The sequence below is a fragment of the Rhincodon typus genome, chromosome 20 (assembly GCF_021869965.1).
Source record: "Rhincodon typus isolate 14 chromosome 20, sRhiTyp1.1, whole genome shotgun sequence".
NCBI lineage: Eukaryota > Metazoa > Chordata > Chondrichthyes > Orectolobiformes > Rhincodontidae > Rhincodon > Rhincodon typus.
Genome location: NC_063351.1, coordinates 6124227 through 6141228, shown reverse-complemented (window position 1 = coordinate 6141228; position 17002 = coordinate 6124227). Strand labels below are relative to the sequence as shown.

At 41.1% G+C, this 17002-nt stretch overlaps 1 protein-coding gene across 1 annotated transcript in view; it reads right to left on the bottom strand.

The window, feature by feature from the left end:
• Window positions 1–12851: 12851 nt before the first annotated feature.
• tmem26b (transmembrane protein 26b) overlaps window positions 12852–17002 on the bottom strand; it is a 30088-nt gene continuing 25937 nt past the window's right edge. Inside the window, exons 4-7 of the mRNA XM_048609155.1 lie at window positions 15771–15839; window positions 15294–15499; window positions 15133–15209; window positions 12852–13476 (exon numbers count right to left, since the gene is read on the bottom strand). Of these exons, the coding sequence (XP_048465112.1) occupies window positions 13136–13476; window positions 15133–15209; window positions 15294–15499; window positions 15771–15839 (693 nt within the window). The 3' untranslated portion in view covers window positions 12852–13135. The remainder of the gene's footprint in view (window positions 13477–15132; window positions 15210–15293; window positions 15500–15770; window positions 15840–17002) is intronic.

Genomic DNA, 17002 nt, shown 5'->3' with positions numbered 1-17002 from the left:
ATAATTTAATGTAAATATGGCTGTTACTGATTTTGGGTGCCCACCCGTACAGTTCTGGGGGTGGGTGAGAAGTGATACACTCTTACTGCACAAGAGAAAATAGTGTGGACAATTCAAAAGCAGAATATATTTGTTTAGAATTAGACAATAGAACAGTTATTGTACTACAGGCAGTATAGAATAGGGAACCAAGTATTTGGCAGAGGGTACTGGAGCAAATTCTGCACTCATATTTCAGAAAGATGTAAAAACTATTAGGGTCGGGACAGTGGGAGAGTTCAATTCAAGACTGGAAAAATTACAGGGCAACTTGAGGAATTCCTGAAATATGCACAAGAGCATATTTTTGATCAGAGATAGTAGGGGTCCAGACCCGAAACGTCAGCTTTCCTGCTCCTCTGATGCAGCTTGGCCTGCTGTGTTCATCCAGCTCTACACCTTGTTATCTCATATTTTTGATCAGTTTGTTTCCAGCTCAACGAGAAAGGAAGCAGTGTCAGATCTTGTCCTGGGAAATGAAGGTGAAATAGGCAAGAATTTAGACTCGGCACGGAAAAGCACAACGAAAAATCAAGCATGAAAATATTCGAGGACTCCTTTTAGTGAGTGGAAAAGAGGTCTGGCCAAAGTAGAGTGGAATTAAAGATTACCATATGAAATAGGAAATAAGCAATTGGAGGTTTTGAAAGAGTAGTTATATCAGCTATGGACTCCACAAAGTAGAGAACAGAAGGGTACCCAAATCTAGTGCTCACAGATGTCTGCAGATGTGGAGATTAAAATCAAACAGAAATTGAAGCTGATGATAATTGTTGATTGATAATTTAGGAGAGAAATCAGAATTAGAATTAGCTTTATTGTCACGTACTCAAATGAGTACAGTGAAAAGTTTACACGTCGTTTTTATGGTGTCATCAAGGTACAAAGGTACCGAGGTTCAGATTCTTAAGTGAATATTTTAGGGAAAAAAGATTAGAAAAATAAGAAATAAAAGTTCAGCATTACAGATCATAGGAATAAATTAGACAAATAAAGATATTGCCATCTTTAACAATAAAAGAAAATAAAAGTTTATTAACAACAGAAATGAAGATAAACATGAAAAAAGCTCTCTATTACTTTGTTACACAGATTCAAGATTTTTAAACACAGAGTTGAAACTATACAGCTTACAAACATTATTACAGCTAAAAGACCATTTAGTACAGTGCCTCTAGCAAGACTCACCCTAGCTTATTTCCAAAAGAGAAAGAGAATTGCACAGGAGAAAAAAATAGGCCAAAGAAGAGAGTGCTGCTAATGTCAAGTTAAGAAGAAATTGTACAGAAAATGTACAGGGTAAAAATAAATCAAGAGGAGGTACTTAAAACAGCAGCAACTTTCAAATAGAAGTCAGTGGGATATATCTTGGATTGCTGAGGCAAGCAATAATGGATCTATAAAAGCAAATGGTGTTTCTAAATTGATTTAATTTTTTTAATGAAAGAGCTAAGATGGTTAGTGAAGGTAGTGTGGTTGATGATGTGTGTTTCAAATTGGCTTTTAAAACAGATCTATGAATTAACATATAGCGGACAGATTAGCAATATTGAAGTCCATGGTGTTATAGAAGCAATTGCAGAATGAATATGAAATTGCCTAAAAATAGAAATTGCAGTGAATGGTTATTTTGCAGTCTGGAGGGAAATAGCGAATTCTATGTTCTTTCTTTATGAATTCTGTTCTTTCTGATATACATTGACAATCTGCATTGGGATACACAGGAGGTAATTGCAAAATTTGCAGATGACATAAAGTGTGGAAATGTAGGGAACAGAGGTCAGGAAGTCATCAACAGATAGATGAAATTGGCAGACGTTTGGCAGGTAAAATTTAATGCAGTGAGATGTGAAGTGGTACATTTGGTAGGAGAAATGGTCAGAGTAAAGATACCCTAAATGGTCCATTTTTAAGAAGAAACAGTGGGGCCTGGGAGTTTACCTACAAATGTGTTTGAAGTTGAGTGGACCAACTAAGAAGACTATTAAAATGCATATAGACTTCCTGCCTTTAATTGAAACATAAGGTACAAAAGCAAGGATGTTATGCTAAGTCTTTACATGTCACTGGTAAGGCACTAACTGGAAAATTGAATTCAATTCTTGTGCAGGCACATCAACAAATATAAGATGTTAAGTTATCAGAACAGAAATAGTCCTTACTGATTAAAAATCTGGCTATCTCAGACTTGAATATGCTTAACCCAGTCTCAGCAGCCCTATGTGGTAAATAATTCCACAGATTCACTGCCCTCTGAGAGAAGAAATTCTTCCTTACCTCTGTCTTAAATGTGTAACCCCTTACTAGGAGATTATGCTCTCTGGTCCTACACTTTCCCACATGGGAAAGTACCTTTCCATATCTATCCTGTCAAGTCTCCCAGGCATCTTATTTTTCTCAATAAGGTCACCTCTCATTAAATATGATTCGGCCTTGGATAGAGTGCAAAGAAGATTTTTTTTTAATTATTCATTCATGGGATATGTTGGTAAGGCTCAGCATTTATTGCCCATTCCAGTTGCTCTGGAGAAGGTCCCCTTCTGGAACCGTTGCCATCCATAGGGTGTACGTGCACCCACAGTGCTGTTAGGAAGGCAGTTCAGTGACACTGAAGAAATGGCAGCAATACAGGTTCAGATCGGAATGGGACTTGACAAGGAACTTGCATTGAGTGGTGTTCCTATGCATCTGCTGCCCTCAGGGTCTTTTTAGGTAGAGATGATGGGTTTGAAGAGTTCTGTCAAAGGAGCTTCGGTGCATTATTGTAGTGTATCTTGTGGATAGTACATGCCACTGTGTGGTGGTGACGGATGTTTATAATGGTGGATGGGGAGCCAATCAAACGAGCTGCTCTGTCGTTGACTGATGTTGGAGATACACCCACCCAGCCAAGTGTTGAGTATTCCACCTGACTTGTACTTTATAGATGACAGAAAGATTTTTGAGAATCAAGACGTGAATTCTTGACCTTCTCTTGGGAAACAAGGCAGGACAAGTCACTGAAGTGTTATTGGGAGAGCACTTTGGGACCAGTGATCATAATTCTGTGGGTTCTAAAATAGTTATGCAAAAGGGTAGGCCTTGTAGAAAAGTTAAATTTCTTATTTTAAGTAAAGCAAATTTTGACATTACGAGACAGGAACTTTCAAAAACTGATTGATGTAGTCTGTTTGCAGGTAAAGGGTCAACTGGCAAGTGGAAGGCTTTCAAAAGTGAGATAACGAGAGTTCAGAGGCATTATGTTCCTGTTAGAGTGAAGCTAAGGCTAGTAAGAGTAAGGAACAATGGATGAATAAAGATATTGATGCTCTGGTCAAAAGAAAGGAGGCTTATATTAGGTATAGACAACTGGGATCAAGTGAATCTCTTGAAGAGTATATGGGGTGTAGGAGCATTCTTAAGAAGGAAATCAGGAAGGCTAATAGGGGATACCTTGGCAGATAAGATAAAGGATAATCCAAAGACATTCTACTAGTACATTAAGAGCAAAACAACAACTAGGGAGACAATAGGGTCCCTTAAAAGATCAGTGATGCCCGGAATCACAGGAGATGGAAGGGATATAAAATGAATTTATTGTGTCAGTTTTTACTGTGAAGAAAGATATGGAGACTAGGAACTCAGGGAAATAAAAATTGATGTCTTGAAAGGAGGTGCTGGAGGTGTTATAAAACATAAAGGCAGATAAATCTCTGGGATCTGATTAGTATATCAAATATATCCCAGGCCATCATGGGAAGTTAGGGAAGAAATTGTGGAGCCCATAGTAGAGATATCTGCATCATCTATGACCACAGGTGAGGTGCCAGAGGATGGAGGGTGGCTGATGTTGTGCCCTTATTTAGGAAAGGCTGGAAAGAGAAGCCTGGGAACAAAACATTGGTGAGCCTGTTTTCTGTGGTGAATACGTTGTTCGAGGGAATTCTGAGAGATAGGATTTACATGCATTTGGAGAGGCAAGGACTGATTAGGGATAGCCAACATGGCTTTGTGCCAGGAAAATAGTGTCTCAGAAACTTGATTGAGTTTTTTGAGGACATAACATAAAAGACCGATGAGGGCAGAGCAGTAGCCATTGTCTACATGGATTTTAGTAAAGTCTTTGACAAGGTTCTGCAGGGTAAACTGTTTAGTAAAGTTAGAACACATGGGATCCAGGGACAGCTTGCCAATTGGATACAAAATTGGCTTGATAGTAGGAGACAGAGGATGATGGTAGCGGGTTGTTTTTCAGACTGGAGGCTTGTGATCAAAGGTGTTCTGTAGGGATTGGTGCTGCGTCCACTGCTGTTTGTCATTTGTATAAACAATTTGGATAAGAATTTAGGAGGAATGGTTAGTAAGTTTGTAGATGACACCAAAATTGGTGATATAGTCAACAGCAAAGGGGGGAGATCTAAGATTATAAGGGGATCTTGATCAATTGGGCTAATGGACTGAGCAGTGACGGATGGAGTTTAATTTGGATAAATGCAAGGTATTGCATTTTGTAAAGCAAGGGCAGGACTTATACAGTTAATGGTAGGGCCCTGGATAGTGTTGTCAAACAGAGAGATCTAGGGGTTCAGGTACATAGTTCTTTGAAAATTGTGTCACGGGTAGACAGGGTGGTTAAGAAGGTGTTTCGCATGCTTGCCTTCAGTGCTCAGACCAGTGAGTATAGGAATTGGCAATGTCATGTTGAGGTTGTATAGGACATTGGTGAGTTCTCTTCTGGAGTACTGTGTGCAGTTCTGCTTGTCCTGTTATAGGAAAGATATTATTAAAGTGGGTAGAGTTCAGAAAAGATTTACTAGGATGTTACTGGGACTAGAGTGTTTAAGATTTAAAGAGAGGCTGGAAAGGCTGGGACCTTTTTCACTAGAGTGTACAGGTTGAGGTGTGACCTTATAGAGGTTTATAAAATTATTTGGGGTATAGATAAGGTGAATAGCAAAGGTCTTTTCCTAAGGGTAGGGAAGTTCAAAACTTACGGAGAATATTTTTAGGGTGAGAGTAGGAAGATTCAAAAGGGACCTGAGGGGCAACATTTTCACAGAGAGGGTGGTTTGTATGTGGAACAAACTGCCAGAGGAAGTGTCAGATGTAAGTACAGTTACAACATTTAAAAAAACATTTGGACAGGTACATGAACAGGAAATGTTGAGAGAGAGATAGGCCAAACACAGGCACTTGTTTAGTTTGGGAAACTTGGTTAGTGTGGACAAGTTGGGCAAAGGGCCTGTTTCTGTGCTGTATGACTCTATGACTCTATTTTTCAGGTCATTGCAGAGTTCTCTTTTAGAGACAAAACTCCCAGCTTGGTCAATATAAACCAATAGGTATCACCTCTCAGTCTTGCTATCATGCTGCTTTCACATTCTTCTTATGTTTTAATATTAGAGGGATATGGACCAAACACAGGCAAGTTTAGTTTGGGAGATTTGGAATGATCGAGTTGGACCGAAGGGTCTGTTTCCATGCTGTATGACTCTATAATTCTGCCCATTCCCAATCTCTGATGTGCTATTGCAACCACAGTATTTATGTGATTTGTCCAGTTCAGTTTCTGGTCGATGGTAATGGTGCAGGACAATGATGCTGGGATTTTTAGCAATGATAATGCTGTTGATTGTCAAGGGGCATTGGATAGACTTTCTCTTGAGCTTTTTGAAGAAGTAATGAAGAGGATTGATGAAGGCAGAGCGGTGGACATGATCTATATGGACTTCAGTAAGGCTTTCAACAAGGTTCTGCATGGTAGACTGGTTAGCAAGGTTAGATTAAATGGATTACAGGGAGAACTAGCCATTTGGATACAGAGCTGGCTCAGAGGTAGAAGACAAAGGGTGGTGGTGGAGGGTTGCTATTCAGACTGGAGGTCTATGACCAGTGGTGTGCTACAAGGATCAGTGCTGGGTCCACTGCTTTTTGTCATTTATATAAATGATTTGGATGTGAACATAGGAGGTATGGTTAGTAAGTTTGCAGATGACACCAAATTTGGAGGAGTAATGGACAGCAAAGAAGGTTGCCTCAGAGTACAACAGGATCTTGATCAGATGGGCCAATGGGCCAAGGAGTGTCAGATGAAGTTTATTTTACATAAATGTGATGTGTTGCATTTTGGAAAGGCAAATCAGGGTAGGACTTATACACTTAACAGTAAGGTCCTGGGAAGTGTTGTTAAACAAAGAGACCTTGGAGTGCAAGTTCATAGCTCCTTGAAAGCGGAGTCGCAAGTAGATAGGATAGGGAAGAAGGTGTTTGGAATGCTTGCCTTTATTGGTCAGTGAATTGAGTATAAGAGCAGGAAGGTCATGTTGTGGTGGTACAGAATATTGGTTAGGTCACTTTTAGAATACTGCAAGCAATTCTGGTCTCCCTGCTATAGGAAGGATGTTGTGAAACTCGAAAGGGTTCAGAAAAGATTTACAAGGATACTGCCAGGTTGGAAGGTTTGAGCTATAGAGAGAGGCTGAATAGACTGGGGCTATTTTCCCTGGAGTGTCAAAGGATGAGGTGTGACCTGAAAGAGGTGTGTAAAATCATGAGGGGCATGGATATGGTGAATTGGCGAAGTCTTTTCCCCAGAGTCAGGGAGTCCAAAACTAGACGGCATAGGTTTAAAGTGAGAAGGGAAGCTTTTAAAAAGGATCTAAGGGGCAACTTTTTCATGCAGAGGGTGGTGTGTGTATGGAATGAGGAAGTGGTGGAGGCTGGTATAATTACAATATTTAAAAGGCATCCAGTTGGGTAAATGAATAGAAAGTGTTTAGGGGGATGCTGGCAAATGGGACAGGATTTATTTAGGATATCTGGTTAGCATGGATGAGTTGGACTGAAGGGTCTGTTTCTATGCTATACATCTCTATGACTCATGATCATAGCCTCACAGTGATGTGGTTTGACTGTTACTTGCTTCCTATCAGCTCAGCCTGAATGTTGTCCAGGCCTTGCTCTATATAGGTACAGTTGGCTGGTGGCATCTACACCTGCCTGAAAAATGATCCAGCCAGTCTCAACGCACTTTTCAGCATTTGGTCTGTAGCCCTGGAGGTTACAGCCTTGAGGTGTATATCCAAACACCTTTTAAAGGAGTTGAAGGTATCTGCCTCTACTGCTCATTGGGTAGCCCCAAACCACCAGGGACCCAGGTTCAATTCCAGCCTTGGGTGACTTCTGTGTGGAGTTTGCACATTCTCCCCGTGTCTGCGTGGGTTTCCAATGGGTGCTCCGGTCTACCCCCACAGTCTAAAGATGTGCACTTTAGGTGGATGGGCCATGCTAACTTGCCCCATAGTGTCCAGGGATGGGCAGGCTAGGTGGATTGACCATGGGAAATGCAAGGTCACAGGGATGGGGAGATGCTTGGGCTGGGTTGGATGCTCGAGCTGGGTTGAATGCTCTTCAGCAGGTTAGTGCAGATTCAATGGGCCGAATGGCCTCTTTCTGCACAGTGGGGATTCTATGATTCTATTCTTTCAGGCAGTGAGTTCCAGATCACGACTTGAGTGAAAGAAAACCTTTCCTCATTTCCTTCCTAATCCAATCATCCTCCTCCCCAGTCACTGACCTCCCTGCTAGGGTCAATAATCCCTTCAGATCCACTCTATCCAGGCCCCTCACAACATTGTGTGTATCTTCCAATTTCCCCTCAGCTTCCTGTGTCCCAATGAGAACAGCTGCAGTCTAACCACTCTTTTCACAGAGCTGCATTTTCCAGTCCTGGCTTTTTCCCTTGTTAAATCACCTTTGTCCCCTGCCTGGTGCAACCACACATCCTTTCTGTAATGAAGTGACGAGAAATGCACACAAATTGTACTCAAGTTGTGGCCTAACTGATGATTTATGCAGTTCCAAGATCACCTCCCTTCTCATACTCTATACCTCAGCTAATAAAGGTAAAAAAATCATATGCCTTGTTAATCACCTAATTGACTTAGAATCCCTACAGTGAGGAAGCAGGCCTTTTGGCCCATCGAGGTCACACCAAAGAGCATCCCGCACAGACCAACTCCGTTCCCCTGTAACCCTGCATTTCCCATGACTAGTCTACCTAATCCACACATCCCTGGACACTGTGGGCAATTTAGCATGGCCAATTCCCTGAACCTGCACATTGTTGGACTGTGGGAGGAAACTGGTGCATCCAGAGGAAACTCACCCCAGATACAGGGAGAATGTGCAAACGCCACATAGACAGTCACCTGCAGCTGAAATCAAACCTGGGTCCTTGCGCTGTGAGGCAGCAGTGCTAACCACTAAGCCACCATGCCGACCTGTCATAATATCTTCAGGGACCTGTGAAGATGAATTCTAAGGTCCCTCACTTCCTTTGCACCTCCCACTACTTGTTTATTCTTTTGCCTTGTTTAACCTCCTTATACATCTGCCATTTTTCTTCCCATGTGATCAATCCATTGATATAATCCTGCAGTTTACAAATCCTCCCCACTATCAACAACATGGTCAACTTTCTGCATCATCTACAAGCTTCTCCATCATGCCCCGACATCTATATTCAAATTGGTAATATATTTAATAGGGCACTATCCTGAGGAACTCCTGCATTGATGTCCTGGGGCTATGATTCTTACCAGTGATGAAGGACTTTTCGGAGAGATTAGAGAAAATGGGATTTGTTCTCTTTAAGATTAAGGGAGCTGTTCAGAAGTTTTGAAGGGTTTTGATAACAGTACGGAAAGAGGAACTATTTCCACTGGCATCAGGGAAAATCAAGCAAAACGTTGTTACACAGAAACTTGTTATGACTCAGAATGTACTACCAAAATGGGTAATGAAACAAAACTCGATAGTAAAAACTAAAAGAACTGCGGATGCTGTAAATCAGGAACAAAAACAAAGTTGCTGGAAAAGCTCAGCAGGTCTGGCAGCATCTATGAAGGAGAAAACAGAGTTAACGTTTTGGGCCCGGTGACCCTTCCTTAGACCCTTCCTCAAAACTCAATAGCTACTTTGAAAAGGGAATTGGAGAAATAATAGAAACCATTGGCAGGATTATGAGGAAAGAGTAGGCATGATGTGGGTCTTAATAAGTCTTTCAAAGAGCTATTAATTCTCCCAATGTTTTTGCGAATATTCATCAAAACAAACATCATGAAAACAGATAACTTCATTCTTGTCATTTCTCTTTGTGGGACCTTGCTATGGACACATTCGCTGTCATATTTCCTACATTAAACATTGTGACTGCACAAGAGAGCCTTGGTGTGTGCTGTAAGTTGTTATGCTAAGTTTACTTCCTTTAGTGATAAGCTGGTCTTTGACCAATGCTCCAGCTTCATGGTTATTCTTATTTTAACACGATTGAAATTTTCAAAGAATCGCAGCAGGATTTGTACTCACAAAGGAGTAAATTACCAGTCCAGTTACATAACCACTACACTACACAATGAGCCTTTAGCTGTAGTTTTACCAGATATCTACGTGAAGCACCAAGGCGTTTAGTATGAGACAGCATTAAGACTGAAAATAACAAGGAAGCAAAAATATTGATCAAGACATAGAACTGGGGACTCAATGATGGCACACAGTTTCAAGAAACAGTTTTTGGAGACTGAAATGTTCTGAAGAATTGAGTCTCACAAATCTTCCTTTGTTCATCATGAAACTGCAGTGAATACTTTACAGTTTGAACTGTCTTGTCCGTTGTGAGGTTCTACATGTTGGGGACATTATTTGAAGCCATTGAGAAGTTGGGGACAAATCCTTAAATAGCTCATTAGGAACAAAAGTGAAACCAAACGGGACAAATTTAGTTGAATTTGTTTTAAAGCAACAGTGAAGAAAAATAATTTGTTCTGAGGACTGACAATAAGCACATTATCAGGGTGACAAACATATTTGCACTGTCAGGCCACATGCATGAGCCGACAATAATATTGCTCTGAAAATTTCATTTAATTGTAGAGGCTGTAAAGATAATGCCGCGTACAGAAGACATTTGAAATGCTTTGGCATCCCTAAGGCTAGGTCTTCTGGTCAGCGTTGTGTGTGTGTTTGGAAGGGATTGAAAGGGTTAATATTTTAGTGCAGATAATAAGCACCAGACATTGTGATAATATCATGAGGACTTCATGGGAGACTGAAGTAGGATCTCATGTGAAACAGGCCTGGAGTCTTTGAAGCAATATCGAGTATAATCTGATAACCTGTAAACAGTTGCAAAAATGCAATAAACTGTATCTTGTTTATGCCACTAGATTCTTCTTGTTAGATCAGAGATTGGCTACCCTCCTGTATACTAGGCCACTGAAGCCCCTAAAAAAAAATCCACACACTTACAAGATACAGGTGGCAGCTCACGCAACGATACTGGGGTGATCACCGCTGACTGTGAAAATGACTGCAGCTCTATCTGTTTCTGGCTTCCTCGATGGGTCTTCCTGTGCCAGCAATGCCCAAAATTGCCACGAACAGACTGTCATGGCAAGAAAATGCAGCTGAGAGGTCACCTTCTCAGTCACAACACTATGCTCTGCTTAGCTTTCAAAGCCCTTTAGTAGGGTTAGCAAACTATGACAGAAATTTACAGTGGGACTGTACAAGCTTAAGTTTTCAGCTAAGTATTGGACGGAGGGTCCAAGTCTCTGGTGAAGAGGTCAGTACCCGAGACATTCTTAGGGACAGCCAGGCAGTTCCAAGCCGCTCATTGGAAGTTTAAACTTTCTGTGCAATTATCTGTCTCAACATTCAGTGCTGTTCGTTCTGCACACCCATAATGTCTACCAATCAGAAAAGATACTTCTATCATCTAGAAATGTAACATTTTGTGACCTCCAGACCTGGTCATTACATTCATCTCCTGGCCATCCTTCTGTGTTCCACCAATTGTAAACTTAAGTGAACCATCGTCTTCTCCATCCTTACCTGCTCTGGAATGTGTGCTAGTCACTCAGTTGCTTCTAACCATTGCAAATGTGAACCATGGTGACTCAAAGGAAACCTTGCCACTATCTTTTAGGGCAACTAGGTGTGAGTGCGTAAATACCAGCCTTGTCAGTAATGCCTATATCCCACAGGAAGGTTTGAATTCTTAGTTTTGTTCATCTGCATGTGTGAAGAATACCACAAGAGGAACTGAAGAAACATGTTTTCATTTGAGTGTGATCCTATTTAGCATGCTAAGTGTGATAAAGCAAAATACTGATTAACTGTTAACTGAATATAATTTTAATTCTCACCTTCTGGCTCCTGAAGTATTGAACATTGGCAGACGAGACGTTTGATTATGCTCTCCTGGACTGGTTTCATTCCCCTGTGGGGATCAGTGAGGAACTTTCCAGAGTACATTTTTCACCTATTAACCCTGGATTCCTTTTTATTTTGTTTCTTTTACTTTCCCAGGAGATTATGAGATGTTGGTGTCAGAGTTGGTGTTGGTGGTGGTGGCAGGTTATGAGGCATGAGGGTTGGAGGAGTAGAAAGCATCAAGTCTAGATTTTGCAGACTTCATAGTGTAAGGCAGGCTCGACAACCAGATGGTTTTCCCCCTCTATTATTTGAGTAACTCTAACAGCATAGAATTCCCATAAAGCCAATTAATCCCAACAAGAGCCACTGTCCCTTAGATTTCACTCACAGCCTCACATTTCAGTTTGGCTGAGATCAGCAGCTCACTGATGTGAGAAAGGGACTCAATTGGGAGTTCCTGCTCCACCGCTGTTTCTCGAATAGCCATTTGTTACCAAAAAATAAATTGAAGCATCACTTCAAAAATTTTGTTTGTTCTCTTCAGAATGCATGCTGTCTTGGCTCAGAAGAGATACTGTATGTTTTACAACATTCACAAAATGTACAGCACATTCTATTATTTAATGACAGAATTGTCTCGATCTAATCAGTGCTTTGGAGTAGCATAGTGTGAGAAAGTACAGAATGTAACATTTATTCTGGCTAGCAGCAGTACAAGTTTGTCCTTCTTTTCTGAGCATCCTGTCCGTTCATTGCGCACATACAATTATAGTTTTGGGTTTTTTTTCTGTCGCTGAGCCCTGACCAAGAAATAATGAATCTAATTAAAAATCTTGAGGATGGGGTATTCCAGAACGCATTTTCTCATGGTAGGGCCCTGAGTAGTGTTGTAGAACAGAGGGATCTAGGGGTTCAGGTACATAATTCTTTGAAGTTTGTATTACACATAGACACATAGAAGGTGTTTAGCATTCTTGCCTTCATTGTTCAGTCCTTTGAGTATAGGATCTGGGAAGTCATGTTAAGGTTGTACAGGACATTGGTGAGGCCTCTTCCGGAGTACTGTGTCCAGTTCTGGTCACTTAGTTATAGGAAGGATATTATTTAGCTGGAGACGGCTCAGAACAGATTTACCAGGATGTTTTTTTTCCTTTATTCATTCACGGGATGAGGGCGTCGCTGGCCAGGCCAGCATTTACTGCCCATCCCTAATTGCCCAGAGGGCAGTTAAGAGTCAACCACATTGCTGTGGGTCTGCAGTCACATTTGGCCAGACCAGGTAAGGAGGGCAGTTTCCTTCCCTAAAGGACATTAGTGAATCAGATGGGTTTTTCCTGACAATCGGCAATGCTTTCATGATCATCATTAGATTCTTAATTCCAGATATTTATTGAATTCAAATTCCACCATGTGGTGTGACGGGATTCGAAACCAGGTCCCCAGAACATTATCTGGGTCTCTGGATTAACAGTCCAGTGATAATACCACTAGGCCATCATCTCCCCTATATGTTGCTGGATATGGAAGGTATAAAAGTATAAAGGTACAAAAGACATTTGGAAAGGTACATGAATAGGAACAGGTACAGTAAATGGAGGGATATGGGCCAGGAGCACAGAGGTGGGACTAGTTTAGTTTGGGATTATGGTCAGCATGGACTGGTTGGATCAAAGGGTCTGTTTCTATGGTGTATGACTCTTTAATAAAAGAAATCAGGTACATACTATATATGTGTTAATACATTCGCATCATAATTCCCAACTGAAGTTAGGAGATTCTGAGTTCAAATCTCATTGTTAAGATCTGACCACAAAATCTCCACTGACACTCCCAGGGCAGTATTGAGGGAGTGAATCAAATGTCACCCCATTCCAATCCTCTTCTGCAAGAAGAGGTACAGCTACTCAGCAATGTCACCCATCTCGGTGTTATATGTGGGAACATTGTCCTCAGGGGGTGTCAGTTGCTGCCTCTCATTTGATTGCCGCATTTCTAAATATATCAAGGTCAACCGGTAAATCTGTAGGGTCAGTACAAGAGCATTCTTGATTGTGAAGAACACCAGCATCTGGTGAACAATCCCTTGGTGGAACATCAAGAACAATCGAAAGGTGAAGAAGGGTCCGTCTTGTATCAATATACTTATGGTAATATTCCAGAGGTCCGCGCTGTATTTGTGCAAGTGATCTTTCTTTTTTGGCCTGTCTTCCTGCGGATATGATTCTTCTGTTTTCTGAAGCACTGCAATTTGATGAACAAACAGCAATTGTACAACTGTTTTAACATTAACATGCTTTTCCAGTTGTTATTGTGTATCTTCTCACTCATGGGGAACAGTTAAAGGTAATGGAAGAATTTGCAGGCTGTTTAAGTCTGATAGGCCACAATGTGAACTCTCCTCCCATGCCCATATGTGGGGTGTGTAGTCCCATATGCGCAACAAGCTTTATTGGCTCAGAAACCCACACAATAAAGGGAAGGTCATCAATACCTTCTCTACACAAGAATTTCACTGTATGTTAAGCCAGAGCACTGGTCTCTATTCATTGAGTCTGACAAGAGTTTCAAACAGGGCACCTTCTCAGTTGGTACAGTATCTTCAACCACATAGCATACAATAAGGCCCATCACATCTCAAACACCAACAAAGCAAGTCTCTGTCACACATCATTCCATTAATTAATACCACAAAAAAAATGCAAGTCGCTACCAAACATCACTCCATCAATTAACACTATACAGAACGTAGGAAGAGTAGTGGGCCAGTTAGTTCCTCAAGCCGGTTCCATTCATAGAGTTATACAGCATGGAAATAGACCTTTTCGGTCCATCCCTTCCATGTCGATCAGATATCCTAAACTGATCTAGTCCCATGCGCCAGCATTTGGCCCATACTCCTCTAAACCCTTCCTATTCGTTAACCCATTCAGATGCCTCTTAAATGTTGTAAGTGTACCAGCTTCCACTACCTCCTCTGGCAGCTCATTCCATTCACACACCACCCTCTGTGTGAAAAAGTTGCCTCTCAGGTTCTTTTTAAGTCTTTCCCCTGTCACCTTAAACCTATGCAGTCTAGATTTGGACTCCCCTACCCTGGGATGGAGACCTTGGCTATTCACCTTATCCATGCCCCTCATGACTCTTCGATTAGATTGCGATTAATCAGTGATGTAATTCCATATCCTAACCATATACCTTGTGATTTGTTTAGTTGAAACATAACTCCCATGCCCTTTTATGTAGTTCTACAGATATAAAAGCCAGCATTCCATTAGCCTTTCTGGTTGTTTTCTATACCTGTTGATGAAAACTCAGTGTTCTATGTACCCAGACTCTCACTTTTCTTCTATTTAAGCAAGGCTGGTCAGAAACTGAACTGGACAAGCCATATAAATGTTATGGCTATGAGAGTAGTTCAGAAGCTGGGAACCCTACGTAGTAACCCACCTCCTATCTTCCCAAAGTTAATCCACCATGTACAAAGTACAAGTCAGAAATGTAGTGACAGCATTACACAGATGAAATTAAAAAAAAACAAATGAAAGCATTTTCCAAAACTGAAAACATATATGAAGAAAATCACATTAAAATACAAAATATTCTGAGGGAACACGGACATACAAATTAAAAGCAGGAGAGGCCATTTGGTCCATCAAGTCTGCTCTGCCACTCAATAAGATCATGGCTGATCTGATTACACCACACTCCTGCCTATCCCTGATAACTATCGCTCTCTTAACTTATCAAGAATTTATGTACCTCTGGCTTAAAAATGGCCAAAGATTTTGCTCCCACTGTCCTTTGGGGAAGCGAGTTCCACAGACTCACAACACCCACCCCTCCCCCCTCCGTGAGAAAAGAACTTCTCCCCATCTAGAAAGCAGCATTAATATTTACCTGTAAGGTCTAAAGGGAACTGCAACATACTCCATGTCCAAAGAGCCAGAATTGCATATACCAATTCAGGATGGCATCTGAAATCAGCGTTACAACTAGTTAGTTATTGATGCGTAACTCCTGTCGCACTGATGATATATTCCACTGAGTACAAAGCTCACCTGACCCCTTTCTCTGACAAGGTTTCACTCTTAAACTCTAAGATATCAGCTGCAATTCCCACAAACGTTAGGAGGAGCTGGGATAGCTGGTCTCGGCTGATGCCCACTCCCATTGGAAGTATCCATTTCCCTACTATCAGTAGAATCATGAGCGTTTGGTGAAAGCCTAGTGTCCAGTCCAGTGTGCTGTTCAAAAAGTCAATGACCTGTAAAAGCATTTAAATCAAGAAGTGACTCAACAAAGAATGCATGAGATTCAAGAGATAAATGCAATCACAATTTATGTCCGTAGAAATGAAATCCAGTAAATTTAAGGAATAATATCAGACAAAAATCTGAGATTGCAAGGCAGATTTTTGTTTATGCACTTTTTTTTATTGATATGATTTATTTACTGGCGTAAGGTGATATAGAAACAAGATTAAATTCATAAGCAGTATGGCTGGAAGTATGTAAATTAAAAACATAAAGATTTACCACATTGATGGTGCTACTGGAATTCTCACGCCCTTTTGTAGCTGGTGCTTCCGTTGATGGGACAAAATTCTGCAAATGAATTTTCACATGTTATCTGTATTGTTTGTAACTTTAGAAAGAATCACAGGCTGAAAAGTGTTAACTCCGCGATCCCTCTGAGTATGGGTCAGACAATCAAAGGACAAACCACAGGGTATGATTGAATGGTTCCTCAGTCCTAGGATTTGAACCTCAAAGGTCAGCTTGCCATCCTTATTGTTGCCCTATGTTGTGCTCTGCCCACTCGGTTCCCTCTCCTCCTTGCTGACTCCCCCCATCCTGACAACATATAAGGTTGCCTGCCCTGTCCTTTCTTAACCCTACAGACAAATGGTTAAGCCACAAAATCCCTGGGCATCAAGTTAGATTTCGGAAGTGCAATGGAGCAGAACCCAGAGTCTTAAGGCCAAGGCTAGAAACCATATCTCAAATCCCGGAGACTAATCCACCTAGCCAGCACATCCCTGGACACTACTTAATTGGGACAATTGTCTGTCCTACCTCTATAAATCTAGTGTAAATAGCCAGCAGATTGCAACTGCATAGCACCAACTCCTTGTAATCCACCCTACATCCCCAACTCACTTCTCCTGAAGCTACTAATTTTGAGGGAGCATTGTTAAAATGGAATTTTATGGAACTCAAAGCAAATTATGGGCCTACTTAGGAAATTGGCCGAGAGACAGGAAACAGTGACCTACTTCTGTTCCTATATTCTGATGTTTCTGTATGTAAATTAAAGATTTTTTAATGGGCATCTCATGGAGATATACATATAAGTGACTGTGATAATAAAAGCAGAAAGTGTTAGAAAATCCCAGAGGGTCTGGCAGCATCTGTGGAGAGAGAAACAGAATTAATGTTCCACGTTGGAAGTGATTTTACTTCAGAACCATGTAGCTGTGTTACTGGACAGAGGAAACCACTTTTCCAATAACTACTCTGATAAAACCTATTAACATCTTAAACACCTCAAAGAGATCATCCCTCAACCATCTAAACTCATGACTACAAGATAGACTTGTGCCATCTGTCCTCATAATTTAACCCACTAGACCATAGTATCATTCTAGTGAATCTGCACCTTCCAGTACCAAAGGTAGTAGGAACTGCAGATGCTGGAGAATCTGAGATAACAAGGTGTAGAGCTGGATGAACACAGCAGGCCAAGCAGCATCAGAGGAGCAGGAAGG